General features: G+C 44.3%; 1 protein-coding gene across 1 annotated transcript in view; it reads left to right on the forward strand.

Annotated features, from left to right (window-relative positions):
• Nucleotides 1–18280, forward strand: part of LOC122790011 (son of sevenless homolog 1-like) — a gene marked incomplete at its 5' end in the record, with an annotated part of 1046520 nt that overhangs the window by 147781 nt on the left and 880459 nt on the right. The window contains 1 exon segment of the mRNA XM_044057549.1: nucleotides 10322–10980. Coding sequence (XP_043913484.1) covers nucleotides 10322–10980 — 659 coding nt within the window.

Here is an 18280-nt window from a genome sequence, read left to right on the forward strand (position 1 = left end):
CCATCCCAGGGGTGAATTTGTGATCTCCCACCCAATTCTCTAGGTTGCATTTGAATAGGGCCAGTGAGGCGGTATGTTTTACATGAATAGGGAGTCTATTCCAGAGAAGCGTCAGTCTCTGAAAAACATATCTGTGTCTCCAGCATATGTTAATGTCACAAGCTAGATGGAGATCCTGGGTCTATATCACCTTATCGAATGGTGAAAATATCGAATGTTCACGAGAATGAACTTGCTATTGTGGGGGCTGCACCCCCCACACCCCCCGCTAAATATATATTCCAACTCCAAGGTCGCACTACAGTGAAGAAAGGGCAAATATCCCAATCCTCACTGTACTGCGACCCCAAAAACACAAGTTTGTTCTCGTGAACTTTCGATATTATCACCGTTCGGCATTTTCAACATTCGATATGGTGATACAGACCTGGAGATCCCTAGAGCAAGTGACTCTTGAGCCATTTGACTTGCAGATGTCTAGCATTTCCATTGGGGCAGGTTTGGAGATTGCCTTACAGGCTATGCAGAAGTCACCTCTCAGCAGCCTATAAGATGTAGAGTAAAGCGACAGGGCTTTCAGCCTGTCCACTTAGGCCATGGTTTGGAGTCCCTATATTTTCTTAGTGAGAAACCTCTGAGGTCTGTCCAGCTGCTGAAGGTGTCTGGTGAGGTACATGCAAAAGCGTGCATTGTACTGTATTAGTGGTTTGATGAGGGGTGAGTACAGTGGAGTTATAACATCCCTTGACCTGGATGTTATGCCCTTGCTTATGAGGTGCCCTGTGGAAACTTGGTGGTCAACGTTCATATTTCTGTTAACATGTGTTCCCAAGTCTCGCACCACTGTGTTGGAACTCAGGGGGGGTACTGTCAGTAATGTAATTTGTAGGGAATTCTGTTTTGCAAACGTAATAATGCAGTTTTTTTGTGTTTCTGGATCATGTTTTCAATTCCCTGCCTTGCCCTTTGGACCATCCACTGCACCAAGGGTGTTTATAGTGTCTAGCTCCAGTTACAGCTCATTGAAAGCTATAGGGTATCCACATTTTTCCATATTTAGACAACTTGCTTATCTTTCAGAGAGCCTTACAAGATGTTGAGAATCTCTCACTTGGGTGAGAGATCACTTACACAGACTGGGATTCCAAGAGAACATTCAAAAGTCTTTTTTGACTTTGTTCACACAGGAAGTTAGACACCTCGGATCAAAGAACATTTCTTATACAGAAGAAAAATAGATCTATATCTAGATTTGTTTCTAAGGTTTTACACTCAGACTTTGGTCACTGCAAGGGAATACTTCAGGATTTTAGGTCTCATGACATTTGTGGTTCTCATGATAACCCTGGCAAGACTCCACATGAGAAAGATACACTATCTGAAGTCTCTTTGGTCCCAGCACCAACATCCCTTGCCTTTTCAAATTCCAGTGCTGGAGTTTGACAGAAGACAAATCAGTTGGCGGAGACAGCAAATATCCTTAAATCCAGGTCTCTTCTTCTCCTTCCCTGTTCCAAAGCAGTCAGTCACCACAGACGCCTGAGACTTTGCTTGTGGAGTAATTTCAGGTGGGGTAAAAGTGCATGGTTCTTGCTCTCTGCTATGTAACACTTGAAGTTATGTAGACCTTTAAGCCCCATTTTACTTGTCTTCCATAATCTGGCCATAATGTACTGGGTAACAACCAATGGTGGTGTACTGAAGTGATCTTAAACATGCTGTACTAACTCCGTTCCTATTACAAAGTATAAGGCATGGATAACTGTCAGAACTTTGAGTAGTAGTTTCCTGTTACTGACATATGTATCAGCCTTGATTCTGAGAGTACATTAGCCATACCTAGCCTATGGAATAAAGAGCAGGTCTGGGGTAAAAGTACCAAAAAAAAAAAAAAAAAAAAAAAAGAGGCGGTGAAATAGAATTTGCTGGAATTTGAGGGACTCTGAACAGAATTTAACTTTTTCAGTCACTTGAAGGCCTTGGTGTTCCTATTTATTGTTATGGAAAAAATGGGGACAGACATAGGAAAAAGATGCTAGCTTAAGAGCATGTGGATGCCTTTAAGCTTGGAGTGTAGATTTATATAAACAGGACTACCGCACCATCCCAAGATAAAGCATTGTAACATGTTAAGAGCTGTTAGTATATTACGAGTAATTGTGTTCTGCCTGCCTGTGGGGAAAGAAGGTAGCTTTCTTGGAACTGAGTGTGTATATGTTACATGTTAGCATTAGTAGTGAAGATATTGTGCCGAAGAAACTTTACCATGTTCAGCTCACATTTTTGTTCCAAAAATACTTCACCTTGGTAATGTGATCATTATCATGAGGAGCATTTGGAATCTTTGCACAATTTTTTTTTCAGTTTAAAAATATTAGTGGTTATAGCTGCTACAAATGCAACATAAAGCAAAATTCTGAAATGCTTAAATTTTGTTATAAACTTTAACATCCCAGTCACTTCGGCCAACTTTTGCTCAGTAATCTCTCTTCCTGCATCCCTAGCCCTCTGTTTCCTCATCTTCCTTGTTGTATTTTCTTTCCTACTTCCAAGGACTTTTTTTTAGAGTGTAAATAACATTGCCTTACTTGTTCTGCTGTATCCTGAATACTACTACATAATCTTCACCAACTCTGACATTGGTTTCTTCTGTCTTCAGTTTTTCTACAACCTCCAGATATTCCTATCTTAGATTTTCTTCTCTAGGTAAACTTCTCTTATTTCATCCAGTTGCTTAACTTATCTGAAAATAGCTGAGACCAATATTTCACTTTATTCTGTTTCTCCACCTCCATAAGGCAGTTTGAGTTAGTCTGTCCCCATCCTTCCCCCACCCATTTGGTAATAATTCTTGCCTCCAGCTCTTCACTTCCTCCTGTTATAATAATACTTTCTATAGTCACTGGAGTTTCTTCAATGCATAAGGGCTCAATTGTTTCTTTGGCACTTCCATTATAAGCTCCACTGTATCCTTCACCTTCCCCAGTCCCATATTTTTTCTCTTTGATTGAAGATTTTCATTCCAGTTTATTTTGGCTGAAATAGTCTAAGTATTAATGAGTTGTTTGTTAATGTCAGGGATGCCAACTTCCCCTTGTCTGTCATCATGACTGCATATTCCCATACCAGTCTGGGTTTTTCACCAGTCCAGAGGAATTGACATCAACTGCTTTATTTCTTTCAAGTGAGATTCTTGGGGAAGCCACCAAAACATTTGGCCAGGGTCTAACTGTGGGAGAAAATGTGATTGTTATACTTAGGACTTTCAGATGTAGTTCTTGGTGTATTTTCATCCATTTCAAAATCCTATCCTAAACTTTCACTAATGTTTTCTCAAATTCCTTACTTGGGGATTCTTCTACTGTCTTACGCAACCAAATACCTAGGTAGCAGATTATAGCATCCCTGTAAGAAGTTATATTCCTTTCCCAGTTGACCTACCGGTTCAGAATTTATAGTTAGGTTTTGTGATTTGTCCAGGTTAATTTTGTACCATGATGTAATCCTAAATTCTTCCAGTGTCCCGCCCCCACAGAGACTACTTATACTGAGGGGAAGATGGTGCCACTAGAATATCATCTACAAATAACATAACCTTTTTTGAATTCTCCTATCATCCATATCCACTGCTATATGAACTATGAATTTATATTGGTAGCAACTCTAAATTTAGTGCAAATAATAGAGGGACAACAGGCAACTTTGCCTTGTTTTTCCTGTATTACAGAAACTTCTCAGGGTCTTGTAGTGTTAATTTTACACTGACTCTAGAATCACAGTAGTGTCTTTCTGTTAGACTTCCCAGCTCTGGGGGAACTTCATATGTGAAGTTGTTCAATCTCACCGTTCATTGTTCACTGATGGGTTCGGAGCCGATCCCTCAGCTCTGACACAGCCATTAGCAAGCTCAAGGTTTATCAGTTGCTCGAGACCAAGTCCCTTATCCCACAATGCACTGCTGGAATTACCTCAGATCTAGTTTGCCGTGGCATGGATCTCGGTGGTTCCAGCTTGCTCGAGCCTAAATCTTCATAGATTATTAAAAAAAAAATCGCAAGTTTTCTGTCTTTTCTTCTGTTAGAAAAATATATACTTATAGTTCACTTGTTAGGATAACTTTTATAGCCCCCTTCCCTGTTAATACTATATTTGGTGTGTTTTTCATAGTGGCCTCGTGTTGGCCTACTTCTGGTAGTAGTGTCTATTGGTAGTTAGATTAGAGTTTTAGTATTAGAGTGCTTAATACTATTTAGCTAATTTTTGGCCCCCTTTTCTTTTGGGCCATTGTTTCAGTGTTTATTGGTGGTTGTATTCCTATCACTACTAGCTAGCCTTTGGCTTCGTTATTGTGGATAGTGGTTTTAGTTATTGGACATGTCTGAGGAAAAACAAAAGCATCCAAAGTCTGGGTTGAAAAAATGCCCAGACTGCAGACAAAAGATGTCTGTTACTGATACTTATGTGCAATGTGTATACTGTCTAGGAGCTCTTCACTTGCAAGAGTCATGCAGCATATGTCACTCCTTTTCTTCCAGGGTTACATTAGAAAGGAAGAGGAAATTAGTGGATAGGAGTTTATTAAAGCACCCTTTTGTTGAGGCGTTGAGTGACCAGGATGGGGCCAGTAAGTCCTCTCGTTCTTCCCAATCCTCAGGAGACTCAAAAGCCACAAAAAAATCTAAGAATGAGGATGCTGGATCATTGGCACCACAGTTCTCGGAGCCGAGTGTCCCTTCTTCTCGGATCCGGTCCACTGTTCTGGAGCCGGTATCAGAGTTGCCATCGTCTCCTATTCTCCAGTCTGCACCGTCGGTGCACTCGTCTAGGTCCTCTGTTAGTCTTTCTGATCTGGACATGGACCGACTGGTACAGAAGCTGTTAAGGGCACCAGGCCTAGCTAAATTGCTGTCGGCTCCAACCCTAGCGTCGGAACCGAAGACCATTACCCCGGAATTGACTGCTCCTCCTCAGAGTCATACTGAGCTTTTGGATCCGGAGGAGGCTGACCTGATGATCGAAGAGCCCTTGGAGCCGACACCTATTCCAGTGTTGTCGGCTCCATCTGCTCGGACGTCCTCGGCTCCGACTGGGGACTCTAGGAGCCAGCATTCTCCTTTCGGGTCTGGGGAGGGTAGTCGCACCGACTTGTCTGTGCCGACTCTTCCTCTCGGGGCTTTGGCTCAGATGAGGTCGGCTCCTACCTTGGGCTCGGAGCCCACGGCTTCCGTGCGGGAGGATCTTGAGGTTCTTTCAGGTCCTTCGACTCCTTCCCATCAGAGCCGTGATGCCTCTGAAGCCATGAGGCGAGTATTGCCTCCTAAGACTTCCTCGACATCAGGGTTGGTCTCTTCTTCCCCTAAGGCACCTGTGTCCACTTCTGTTTCCATCGGCTCCAAGTGTAGAGACCCTGAGCCTCAAGTAGCCCCACTGGGCACTCCCTGCTCTTCTGAGACTTCCCCGGACGTTCCCGCTGAGGAGTTTCCCAGAAAGAGTGTGTGCAAGAGGAGGCACCTGGACTCCCCACAGGAGTCTTTGACATCTGACACTGACTTAGATGAGTCAGAAGGGTCCCCCCAATCCCCCTCTGAGGATATCTCCTTTGTAGAGATACTTGAGATCCTTAGGCAGAGGGGTGATTGGCATTCCAAAAACCCTACTGAGGATGAGTCAGTTCTCCTGAAGGCTTTCGGTTCTTAACCTTCCACCTCTTGGGTTTCTCTGCCCTATGATGAGCTTATGGACCTGGTGTCTCGTAGGGCGTGGGAGTCACCGGAATCTATGGAACCTGTCCCTAGGAGGCGTAACAAGTTAATTTCTTCCCCCGTAGATAAGTCCTTTTTGACCAAGGGAGTCCCTGTTGATGCCATTGTGGTGGTGGTGGCGGCAGCCACCAAAAAGGAAATGTCTGACATGTCCTAGTCTATCCATCCTCCTAACAGAGAGTCTAGGATTATGAATAGATATGGGAAACGCATGTTTAGTTCAGCGACTTTCACACTTAGATCACTGAACTATTTGACCCATTTTACCAGACTGCAGAGAGATCTCCTTAAGGAGTTAGGAGATACTCTTCAGGGTACAGTAGCTGCCGGTGCTTCCGACAAAGTTGCTACCATAAATTCAATTGTAAACTCGTCCATGCGTCTCATATCGTATGCAGCTGATGGTGCTATTAGGGCGGCGGGTACAGGAGTTTCACTGCGTAGACACTCCTGGATGCGCCTCTGTTCTTTCGTAGAGCCTTTCAAGTCTTCATTTGTGAATACCCCGTTTGACGGCTCATCTCTATTTGGACCTAAAGTAAAGGAAACATTGACCAGGTGTGAGCAAGAGGGAAAGATTCTGTTTGCCATAGGAGTCCATTTTTCCACCTCTACTCGGCCTTATCCAGGGGCCAAAGGGGAGGGAAGATGTGGTTCCGAAAAGACCAAGGAGCCTTTCAGGACACACGTGGTGAAACCCCCTCAAGGGGCAGAGGAGGGGGTTATAATGTAAGATGCCACCCTCGCAGCAGAGGGGGTCCGCAACAGCAGGGTGACAGAGATAATTTCTCTGGTTAGCCCTACCAGCGCTCCTGAGCGGAGGCCCGACTGTCCTGCTCTGGAGGCAGTCAGGGGTCACTTATCTTTGTACACAGAAGCCTGGCTGGACATAAAAGACAGATGGGTACAAAGTATCGTTTCCAGAGGGTATCTCATACCGTTCTCCTCTCCTCCCACTTCCGTCAGGAGAATCCTGGACGTTTCACCCAGTCACAGGGAATAAGCAACTATAGAGGTCCATCCAGCCAGTCCCAGCAGACCAAACAGGATTCGGAACTTATTCAAGATTCTTTTTGGTTCCAAAGAAAACGTGACTTGGAGACCCATTTTGGACCTCAGCAGACTCAACCAATTTGTCAAGAAAGAGAAGTTCCGGATGGTCACGCTTCAGTCCATACTTCCCTTTTTAGGGAAAGACAATTGGATGTGCTCAATCGACTTCAAGGATGCGTACTACCGCATAAAGATGGCCAGGTCATCCAGAGATCATCTGCATTTCTGGCTGGAAGCCAATCACTATCAATTCCGAGCCCTGCCCTTTGGTCTCACTACAGCCCCCAGAGTGTTCACCAAATGTATGGCAGTGGTCACAGCTCACCTGAGGCATCTAGGATTCCACGTGTTTCAGTACCTAGACGATTGGCTCCTTACCTCCACCACCAGGCATCAACTGATTTGGGCAAGAGAATCCACTCTGACACTCTGCAACCACTTAGGCATTACTTTCAACTTAGAAAAGTCTGCCCTGTCGCCATCGCAGCATATCGTTTTTACCGGGGCAAAGTTAGACACTTCAACCACCACTCTACGTCTACCATTCGAGAGGGTCTCACTTCTTCGCCAACATGTCAGCTCACTGGTGTCGAAAGACAGAGCTCCAGCAAAGGTCTTAAAAGTACTGGGTTTGATGGCAGCAGCAATCTTAGCCATACCATTAGAAAGGGTGCATATGTGGATTCTTCAATGGGTACTATTCACTCAATGGTCTTATCAGGGACTTCTACTGAAGCATATGATTGTGATAAATTCTTGCAAGAGAGACGTTCAGTGGTGGTTGACATTGATTCATGTCACAATAGGATGTCCATTTGTACTACCCCGCCGATAGCCACTGTGACCACGGACGTTTCCCTGATAGGGTGTGTGTGGGGGGGTCATTTTCAGGGAAAGACTGCCCAAGGCACATGGACGGATCAAGAATCACATCTGCATATCAATGTTCTAGAGATGAGAGCAGTACTTCTGGCATTGCAGTACTTTCAGGACTCTCTTCCTCTAGGGACAATTGCAATTCAGACAGACAGCATGTCAGTGGTCTGGTATTTGAACAAACAGGGCGGGACCAAGTCTTACCCTCTTTGCCGAGAAGTCCTCTGAGTTTGGCAGTGGGCTGTGTCATCCCAGCGCTTTCTGTTGGCAACGCACATCCCGGGGAGATCCAACGTGATAGCAGACAAACTGAGCAGGGCAATTTTGTTGCCACACGAGTGGTCCCTCAATCAGGACATTGCGGACAGGATTTTTCACAAATGGGGCCAGCCTTGCTGCGACCTTTTTGCCAGTCACATCAACACCAAATGCAGAAGCTACTTCGCCCTGATTCCCCCTCCAGGACAACCCCCGAGAGACTCACTTGTACACAATTGGCCCCCGGGTCTCCTATATGCATTTCCTGCAATCCCATTAATACCAAAATTTTTACAGAAAGCAAAGTCAGTCGGAGGGACCATCATTCTTATAGCCCCCCCCATTGGCCTTGGCAGATTTGGTTCCCATTTCTTTATCATCATCTTTTGGAGGATCCATGGATTCTGGACCCAGTTCCGGACCTTCTGCCACATCCGTCAGGGGATTTCCACCCTTCATTGCAGTCCCTGAAGCTGACAGTTTGGCTGCTCCAGTTCCCCACATAGCCAGGCTTCACAACCTTTCTTATGACACAAGGCAAATCCTTTTGTCTTCTCACAAACCTTCCACCAGGAGATTATATTGTAGTAAGTGGAAGAGATTTTCCATTTGGGCTTCTAAACAGAACATTGATCCTTTTCACGCTCCCTTGACATCTGTATTGGAATTCTTAACTATTATCTTTAATGAAGGAGTGGCAGCAGCTACAATTCGGGTTCAGTTAGCTGCCATATCTAATTTCCATCTTGGAGTAGACGGACTAAATGTTATGGCCCACAAGTTGTCCAAGGCTTTTCTTAAAGGGACCTTTCACATGAGGCCTTCAGTAAAAACTCCTTATTCCCCCTGGAATCTGAATTTCATGTTATCTCGCATAATTCTTCCCCCGTTTGAACCTGCATCATCTTGTGATCTCAAATATTTGTCGTGGAAAACCATTTTTCTAGTGGCCATTACTTCTGCCCGCAGAGTGTCAGAGCTTCAAGCCTTGTCTATCACACCTCCATATATGATTTTTCATGCTGATAGAGTATCTCTAAGGACAAATCCTTCCTTTTTACCTAAAGTTTGTTCTGAGCCTAATATCAATCAAGTCATTGAATTGCCAGTCTTCTTCTCCAACCATTCCAACAAACTAGAGTATATGCTTCACAAACTAGATGTTCATAGACTGCTCTGATATTATTTGGATAGGACAAAAGATTTTAGAAAATCAGACCAACTATTTGTTTCCTTTTCTGAAGCCAGGAAAGGTAGACCAGTGGCTATAACAACCCTTTCGAAGTGGCTTATCTGATTGTATCACCTGTGTTTATTCAGCAGCTAATATGCCCTTACTACACAGAATTAAAGCTCATTCAACTAGAGCAGTTTCTACGTCCTCTGCATTTCAAGCCAAATTGCCCATTGACGACATCTGTGCTGCAGCCACTTAGTCTAAGCCTCATACCTTTATCACTCATTACAAGGTGGATAAGGACTCCAGGGACAGGGCTTCCTTTGGTTCTACGGTCCTGATGGATATACTCCCATGAGCCACCCAAGATTGAGGGTGCTAGGGATGCTACCCATCAGTGAAGAATGAACAGCGAGATTGAACAACTTCACATTAAGAAGTTACGTACTCACCATAACGTTCCATGTGAGTTGTTCCATCTCGCCTTCATTCTCACGTCCCTCCTTCCATTCCCCCACCTGGCTGACAGTTGACCTAGACGTTGGTCTCATCCTGGTAATTCAATTCCTTCCTTTTCCCTCTCTTAGGAGAGTAGTCCTTTTACAAGGATATGGTACATGCAGCAAACAAGATCTGAGGTAATTCCAGCAGTGCATTATGGGATAAGGAGCTTGGTTTTGAGCAACTGGTAAACCTTCAGCTTGCTAACGGCCTTGTCGTAGCCGAGGGATCGGCTCCGAACCCATCAGTGAGGAATGAAGGTGAGATGGAACAACTCACATGGAACGTTATGGTGAGTACATAACTTCTTAATCTCTTCAATACTTCAGATAGTTAACGCCACTAAAATGATCTTTAAGACCTAGCTGCCAGCTTTGAAGAGTATCAGTACTAAACAAACAACTTTGTTGCAGTGTTACAGTATTGATTATTAAGACCTTACAGGCTGTTAAGAGCACGTTTACCAGTATAAAAATAAAACTGTAAAATATGTACACTTCTAGTTCTAATGAATAAAGACAAGTGCTAATTAACTTTCTGAGAAGGTCAGCATTTTTTCTGTCTAAAGATTTGGTTAAACTGGTAACCGTAATGGTGGCTTGGGGGTGGGTAAATAGTTGTTGTTGTGGCTTGGGATGTATATATGATTGCTTTTGTATTTTTGCTCTCTAATGGAAGTTCTCTTTGCCTACAGTGAATCTGCCTGTCGATTTTATAATCATCAAATGAAGGGAAAACAACTAGCAATTAAGAAAATGAATGAGATCCAGAAAAATATTGATGGTTGGGATGAGAAAGACAAAGACATCAGGCAGTGTTGCAATGAATTCATCATGGAAGGGAGTCTAACACAGGTCGGTGCCAAACATGAAAGACATCTTTTTCTCTTTGATGGTCTTATGATTTGCTGTAAGCTAAATCATAGTCAGTCTCGACTTCCAGTTGCTAGTAATGCAGAGTATCGTCTCAAAGAGAGATTCTTTATTCGTAAGGTACAAATTAATGACAAGGATGACACTACTGAGTATAAGCATGCCTTTGAAATCATACGAGAAGAAGGCAGTGTCATTTTTGCTGCCAAGTCAGCTGAGGAGAAAAGCAACTGGATGGCAGCATTGATATCTTTACAGTACCGCAGTGCTTTAGAACGAATTTTGGATGATACTATGATAAAGGAAGAGAAGTATGAGCAGCTGCGTCTCCCAAGCCCAGAGTTATACCGATTTGCAGAGCCAGATTCTGAGGAGAATATTGTATTCGAGGAGAATGTCCAGTCTAAATCAGGAATTCCCATTATCAAAGCAGGAACTGTAGTGAAACTCATTGAGCGCCTTACTTATCATATGTATGCAGGTAAGGTTATGTCACTTTTGCCTTCAAGTTCACCTTTATTTAAAATTTCTTGTCTTTTGCAGTCATCTTATATTTTTCACTTAAGCCAAAGCTAGTATTTGTTATGAGGAGTGATAGATTTCTTACTGCTTTTAGTACTTCATTTCATTATATCTGAATGAACACATGCACATTCCTATACAGGCCAGTATTTAGAAGCAAGCATGCTTATTTAGTGTATAGATAAGTGCGAGTATAACTTTGGTCAGACTTTTGGATTTACTTCAGACATTCATACTAACAGACTGAGAGCTGTGGAAAGCTCTGAACTGTGAGGGGAAAAAATCTTTTTATCAAAAGGGAAAAAATGCTTTTATTTCAATTTTGCTTAAATATTTTCAGTTGCACTTTTACAGCGACACGAGTAGTGATACTTTTGTGTTTTTCTGCTTTTTTCCATGATTTAGCTAAAAAAAGCTGTTTGCATTTTTTTTTAGTTTGTTCTGGGACCTTGGTCTTGTAGCTTCACTTGCACTTGTGGGAAGGTTGTGAATTACTGCAAGATCTTGGCATAATATATACATAGAATAACTTGTAAATGTTACCTGTTTGTATTTTGAACTCTGTCTGGGCCCTTAGTCTTGTAGCTTCATTTGCAGTTGTGTTTAGAATTATGAGGCCTTAGTCTTGTAGTATCATTTTCAGTTGTGGCAGAACTGTAAGCTGCTACCAGAGTTGACCCTCTTTCAGTCATTTATTACTGCATTTTTTCCATAAATTGTTACTGATAAGTTCTGCATAGTCTGGTACCTTAGACTGTAGTGGGATTGCAGTAGTGGCATTATTATAAATTCTGCTGCATGATTTGTGCTTCAGTGCCTTTATAGATGTTTACATTCCAGTTTTTGCTGCTAGTCTTGTATTCTGCTTGTCATTTACCTGCTTAAAGTTGCATCCCAGTGCTGTTTTGTCTACTTTGCTACTGTTTGTCCCCTGTTCTGTGTGTTCCCCCCACACACTGAGTACATTAAGTACTGCTCTTCCTGCTGCTCCCTACTGATTAGTTACAGGTCTTCCCTGTCCCAACTCTAGTTTTTAAAATTTTTCCCTACTTAGGGTTATTGATCTGTAGCTCGGAGTCCTAGAGTTGAAAGATCTGTTACAGGTTCTGAAGCTACAGAGTTCCAGTATTGGCTTTATTTGACTGGATCCCTTTCTAGGTAGTGTGCTTCTTGCAGTTTATAAATTTTCCCCAATCCTTCACTCTTTCCTTGTTGTGGTTTTAAAAGTCTGTATCTCTGGCTTCCACCCCCATGGTAATCCAGTATACAAAGTGCCTCCCTTCCCGTTTTCATTCCTGTTGTCAGTTGTATAAGCCCTTTAAGTACTTTTCCACCTATTGTTTTCCATAGATCCATAATACTGAGTGCTCACCCAGCAAACCAGTATTGCTGTTTTGTAAACTTTCTTATTGCAAATTAATTCTGCTCCATCCCTGGCAGATTTACTTTATTACCTTGTACTTAGCTAACTGTATTAAAGTGCTGCTGCTTTATTTTTTGCTTGTTTTTTTTTCCATCTTGGAATCATTTTAAGATTTCTAATATTGTATTGTTTGTTGACTGCTGAGATCTGCACTTTAGAGTAGCTTTCCAGACAGTGTTACTGTGTAGTTTGGTACTTTATATTTATTGCTGGTACTTAATTGTTGCATCCCTGCACTTTTGGCCCAGCAAGAGTACCCTGTTATTTGGTAGCATGAAGATAAACTGTTGCTCAGGTAAAAGCACTGTCCCACATGCTTAGGCATAGACACTTCTGTTTCTATTTTTCACTCCTGCAATAACTTATTGACTACCCAAACAGGACCAGAAACCATGGATGTGAACTTCCTTGCTATCTCTGCAGCCAGCTTGGTGGATGTGGGGGTCATAAGGCAGTATAGGCGTTCCCTTGTGTTTATTGACAACCAGCTTATTCTCAAACTAATAAAGTATGTGAGAGTTGTATTATTTGCACAGTGTTGCTAGAGGGACAGCTGTCACATTAGAAGCACACTTAGTACCAACCAGGTTGTCAGAAATGCACACACACTACACCCACCACACACATATACTCCCATATGCTAAGGCTCGTAAATGTAATCTTCCTAAACCTCAGGGACCTCACAGACATTGGAACTACAACTGATATTCTCAACAGCCCAAAAAGCATTCCACCAAAACAACATCCACTGCAACACAGGCAGCCACACCATGCAGAACTTCAACTTCAAAGCCCATAAGGCAAGCTATCACACAACCCAGTATTTTAGTCATAGAAGACTCCACTTTGAGACACATGGATGTCCCAGTTTTCAAACTGAATATGAAGAAAGTCACGGTCTTGTCCATCAGGGGCCAGGATCTGCTATAGTACTCACACACACGGGTCATTGGGCCACAGGTACCAGTATGACTCTGTAGTAGTCCATGTTGGGTGTAAATGACCTGTGCTGTACCTCCCTGGACTATATGAAGAGAGACATTATGGAGCTCCCTGACTGTGTGTCCCAAGATCGTATGAGCCTAGCATTGAGCAGAATTCTGCCTTCACCAAGGATGAAGCCACAACATGAACAGACGATGATTGACTTCAGTAATTGGTTTAGCTTCTGATGTCATTCTAAGGGAGGGTTCAGTATTTGTTAACATAGGTCCCCTCTGGGCTTTTGAATATTGGCTAAACATTGTCCTCCCCAATAGTGCCTTTCTAAGGCAATGATAAACTGGCAAACCTTACAGCATAGAAAACCTAAACCAAGGGAATTTAAAGGTGTTACTGCTCAATGCCAGGAGTCTAAACTAAACAAGAAACTCCCTCCAAGCTCTCTTCACCCTGGAGAATACAGACATTTGTGTAGTTACTCAGACACTGTTCAAAGCTGTGGAGAGCACCCCAGCAGGGAAAGTGTACAATGCCTTCCACACATTTAGGCCAGCTACTTCACAGGCAAAGACCAATGATGGAGGTGCGGCAATCCTATATCAGTAACATGGTCACCTCAAGGCTGGTTAAACAGGATGACAAGCTTGTACTTCTCTACATCTAAATTACCATAGACAAAGTCCCAAACCATATCCTTGCAAGCTATAGGTCCCCCTCTATGATCCAGGAAGTACATAACTCATACCTAAACTTACTGGAGATGCTCAAGTTCGGCCCAATACTATATTCATTGGCGACTTTGATTTCCATTTTATAATGAGAACATTTTACACAACCTGAAACCTGCAAGCCCAGGTATTCCTGGACTTTATAAACACTAACACTCTGGACAAGATAGTCCGTATACCAACAAGGGGAGCAAATATTCTGGACTTGGTCCTCACAGACATAGAAAGATGCTGCCCCCTCCCCCAGTATAATGTTCTGTCTGATAAGGTCGGACCATAAAACTGTCTCCTTTAAAATAAAAATAGAACTTGTGATACCAGCTTAACCCTGTGTCATGTATAAACTATTCTAAGGTACACTTCCTATTAAGTGCAACCTGACAACATTTCATGCCCCCCCCAACCCTGAAAATTGTTCACATATACTCTATACAGTCATAGTAATAAAATAAAAATCCTACATTTTCTAGACTTTGTTGTATACTTAGGAGCCATACATACGTTTTCCAATTGTTTCATTCTAAATTTATTATCTGATCTCTCTTCCCAATCTTAAGCACTCTGATTCCTGTAGTTATCCTGCAGTATTTTATATGCCCTACGAATTAATCTGAAGTTGTTAATCTTCATACTATTCATCACTGATGGGTTCAGTTCCGAGCACTCTGAACCGAGTTGACTTTATACCAAGCTTGCGTGCACCAAAAAACCCTCGAGCTAAGCTGCTATCCACAATGCCCTTTGCTCAGTTACCTCAGATCTCGTTTGCCGTGCAGCCATATAGCAGCGTTTCACCAAGCTCTCCAGCTAAGTGATTTTTCTGATACATTTACAAGTTTTTGTAAAAGTTTTTTCCTGTTTATAGTCTCTTTTTTGATATCTATATTGTTTCAGCTCTACCCACAGGTATCTCTTTCTTACCATTGTTGGTATTTTCTAACTTTCTACCCTTGTGGTATCTTGTTACCATTGTTGGTATTTCCTCTCTCTCTCTTCATTTCCTCCACTTTCCTCACTCTTTCCCTTTTGCGTGAGAGTATGTTCTGGGATGTCTGAAAAGAAGGGAACTACAGCGTTTAAACACTGCTTTTCTTTTAGTGGTAAACTGCTGAATAGTGACCTCCCTGAAGAGTGTGTGTACTGTTTGGGAGTTCTGAATTTGTCGGCAAAACTCCCGTGTGATATTTGTGCTAGATTCAGTTAGCGGACGCTGAATGAACGTTGTAACAAACTGATTTTGAAGGGCCTGCTTGCTTCGCCTTTTTTGGAGGCTATTTCTGCGATGGAGGTCTCATCCCCTCTGTGGACAAGAAACGTCCTCGCTCGGACCCCTCTTCACCGGCTGGTAAAAGTCATGAACACAAGGCCCATATGTCCTCCTCAGAGCATTGTTCTGCCTCCTCGGTTCTGACTACATCGGTTCCAAGCTTGGCTCCAGCGAAGCTTACAGAGGTCATCTCGTCGGCGCCTACCCCGGCACCAACGACTACGGCGCCGTCTACTGCCTCGGTTCCGATCAGTTTATCTGTTTCTGTCTCAGCACCATTGGCCATTTCTGCTCCGATATCTGTTCCAACAACTACCTTGGAGCCATTTTTGTCTTCCATCACTGTTGTGACCTTGGCTCCGAGCCTGTTCACGGCTCCAACTATACCATTGTTGCCGGTTCGAATTTGGAATGGTCAGTGCTGTTCTGCAATACACCATGGACCTGATGCTCGTCGACTGTGGACCTGATTGCCAGACAAGCCTGCAGCCTCTTTTTGGACTGGCCTGATTCCCCTTCAGGGGCATTGGTGAGATCCACAAGGAGCCTTTCTGAATTGGATGTGGTGTGCCTTTTTGACCAACTGCTGACCGCCAGGAGAATTTCAAATCTGCCTAGACCCTATCCCACTCTAGGCTTTGGGTCTATTACTCCAGCAACCCCTACTTACTCTCCTCCCTTGGATCTCTCGGTTCCAAGGCTCATTTATCCAACTTTTTCAAGAGGACTCCCTTTCTCAGCACCAATGACACTGAGGCCCTGAGACCCCTTTGGGTGTCTGTTCTGTCGGAACCCACCCTTCCTTAATCTCATGCTTGGGGGGGGGTGGAACCTCTGGTTCTGACTATATTGTCAGTCCTGACTTTGGATCTGAGGGTGACTACCACTCCGAGGGTGGACCATCTGGAGTGGGTAGTCCATATCTTCTGTGAGGGTTCCGATTTTGTCTTCTTCGGTTCCGGGCTCCCACTCTTCGGGCGGGCCCACTTTCCCGGGTGATGGAGGGGGTGCTTGCTTCTAGCAGTCCGTTGGTTATTCCCCCAGTTCCTTCTGAGCCGCAGCTGTCAAAGGCCACTCCACCAGGATACCCCCACTCAGGGTATTTCCCTTTCCCTGTTTTCTTTGGATGCTCCCACTGAAGAACCCCCTCGGAAATGGGTGTGTAAGAGGAAACACATGGATTCCCCAGAGGAGTCCCTCACAGAAGATATGAACTACGATGATGAGGAAGGGTCCCCACGGTCACCCCCTGACAGAGACATCATGGAAATCTTGAAACAGAAGGGTGACTGGAAATCCTCCAACCCTTCCTCTGAGGAATCTGTATTCCTGCAGGCCTTTCGCTCTCGGCCCTCTACTTCGTGGGTGACCCCCCCCCCCGCCGATGAGTTTGTTAAACTCATAGTGCAACGGGCATGGAAGAACCCGGACTCTGTTGAGGCCATCCCCAGGAGATCAGACAAGGTACTCTCCCCTCCAGAGGATCAACCCCATTGGTCTAGAGGTTTGCCAGTGGATGCTATGGTGGTGGTGGCAGCCACGAAAAAGGACCTTGCAGAAGAGAGTCCTGCTGTTCACCTGCCCAACAGAGAGTCCTGGGCAGTGGACAGGTTAAGGAAGCAAGTCTTTGCATCAGCGACCTTTGCAGTTGGGTCTCTGAACTTTTTGGCACATTTTACGAGGCTCCAGAGAGATCTTATCTCCGAACTCTCCAGAACCCTCGCGGGCCAAGTATTGGATGGAGCATGAGATAAAGTTGCTTCCCAACTTGCCACCCTAGAATCATTATTTTTGAGGTTGCTGTCACATGCAAACGAAGGAGCAGCTAGAGCTGCGGGTGCAGGCGTAGTCATGAGACACCATGCCTGGATGTGCATTTGTGACCTCACGGACTCCTTCAAATCTTCCTTTCTAAATGTCCCTATCGAGCCATCAGCTCTGTTCAGTGCTAAGGTCAAGGATACATTAGCCAGGTGCGAGCAAGATGGGAAGACCTTGTCTGCCGTTGCCCTACGCTTTTCCAAACCTCAGCATTCCTTCTCCAGGAATCAGAGGAGCGGGAAGATATGGCACAAGAAGTCTCAAGGTCCTTTCCGAGATGCACGTGGTGAGGACTCCTCCAGAGGCAGAGGTGGTTCCAATAATGAAAGACGTCCCTTTCGTGGCAGAGGGGGTCCCCAGAACCAGGGTTCCAGAGATTCCTTCTTGGGTAGACCCTATCAGCGCTCCTGAGGTGCTGCCCGATTTGCTTTCCTCTGGAAGCAGTCGGTGCACATTTTTCTCTGCACCAAGCTCCCTGGCTCTCTATTACAAACGATCAGTGGGTGCAGAGAATCATAACCAGAGGCTACCATATTCCCCTAATAGCTTATCCAAGACCTCCGAAATCCCTTCCCGATGTTCCACCCAGTCAAAGGGAGGAGGCAGCTTCCGAAATACGAAAGCTATGTCAAAACTGAGCCATCCAACAGGTCCCCCCCTGATCAGTGCAGATCACGGTTCTACTCAAGCTTCTTTTTGGTGCCAAAGAAAACGGGGCTGGAGGTCCATTCTAGATTTCAACCAACTAAACAAATTGGTAGTTCAGACCAAATTCCGCATGGTCACGATTCAAACCATCTTCCCCTTTCTGCGGGAGGGTGTGTGGATGTGCTCATTAGATCTCTGGGATGCGTATTATCATGTCAAGATGGACAAGTGCTCCAGGAGCCTCCTTCATTTCCGGCTGGGAGCCAATCACTACCAATTCAGAGCCCTGCCTTTCAGTCTCTCGACGGCCCCCCGAGTGTTCACGAAATGTCTTGCAGTGGTAACAGCTCATCTGAGACTTCAGGGATTCCAGGTGTTTCTGTACCTAGACGATTGGCTCCTCTTTGCCCCCACCATGCGTCTTCTGGTC

This window comes from Protopterus annectens, chromosome 1.part2, assembly GCF_019279795.1.
Source record: "Protopterus annectens isolate FY-2018-M chromosome 1.part2, PAN1.0, whole genome shotgun sequence".
NCBI classification, from domain to species: Eukaryota; Metazoa; Chordata; order Ceratodontiformes; family Protopteridae; genus Protopterus; species Protopterus annectens.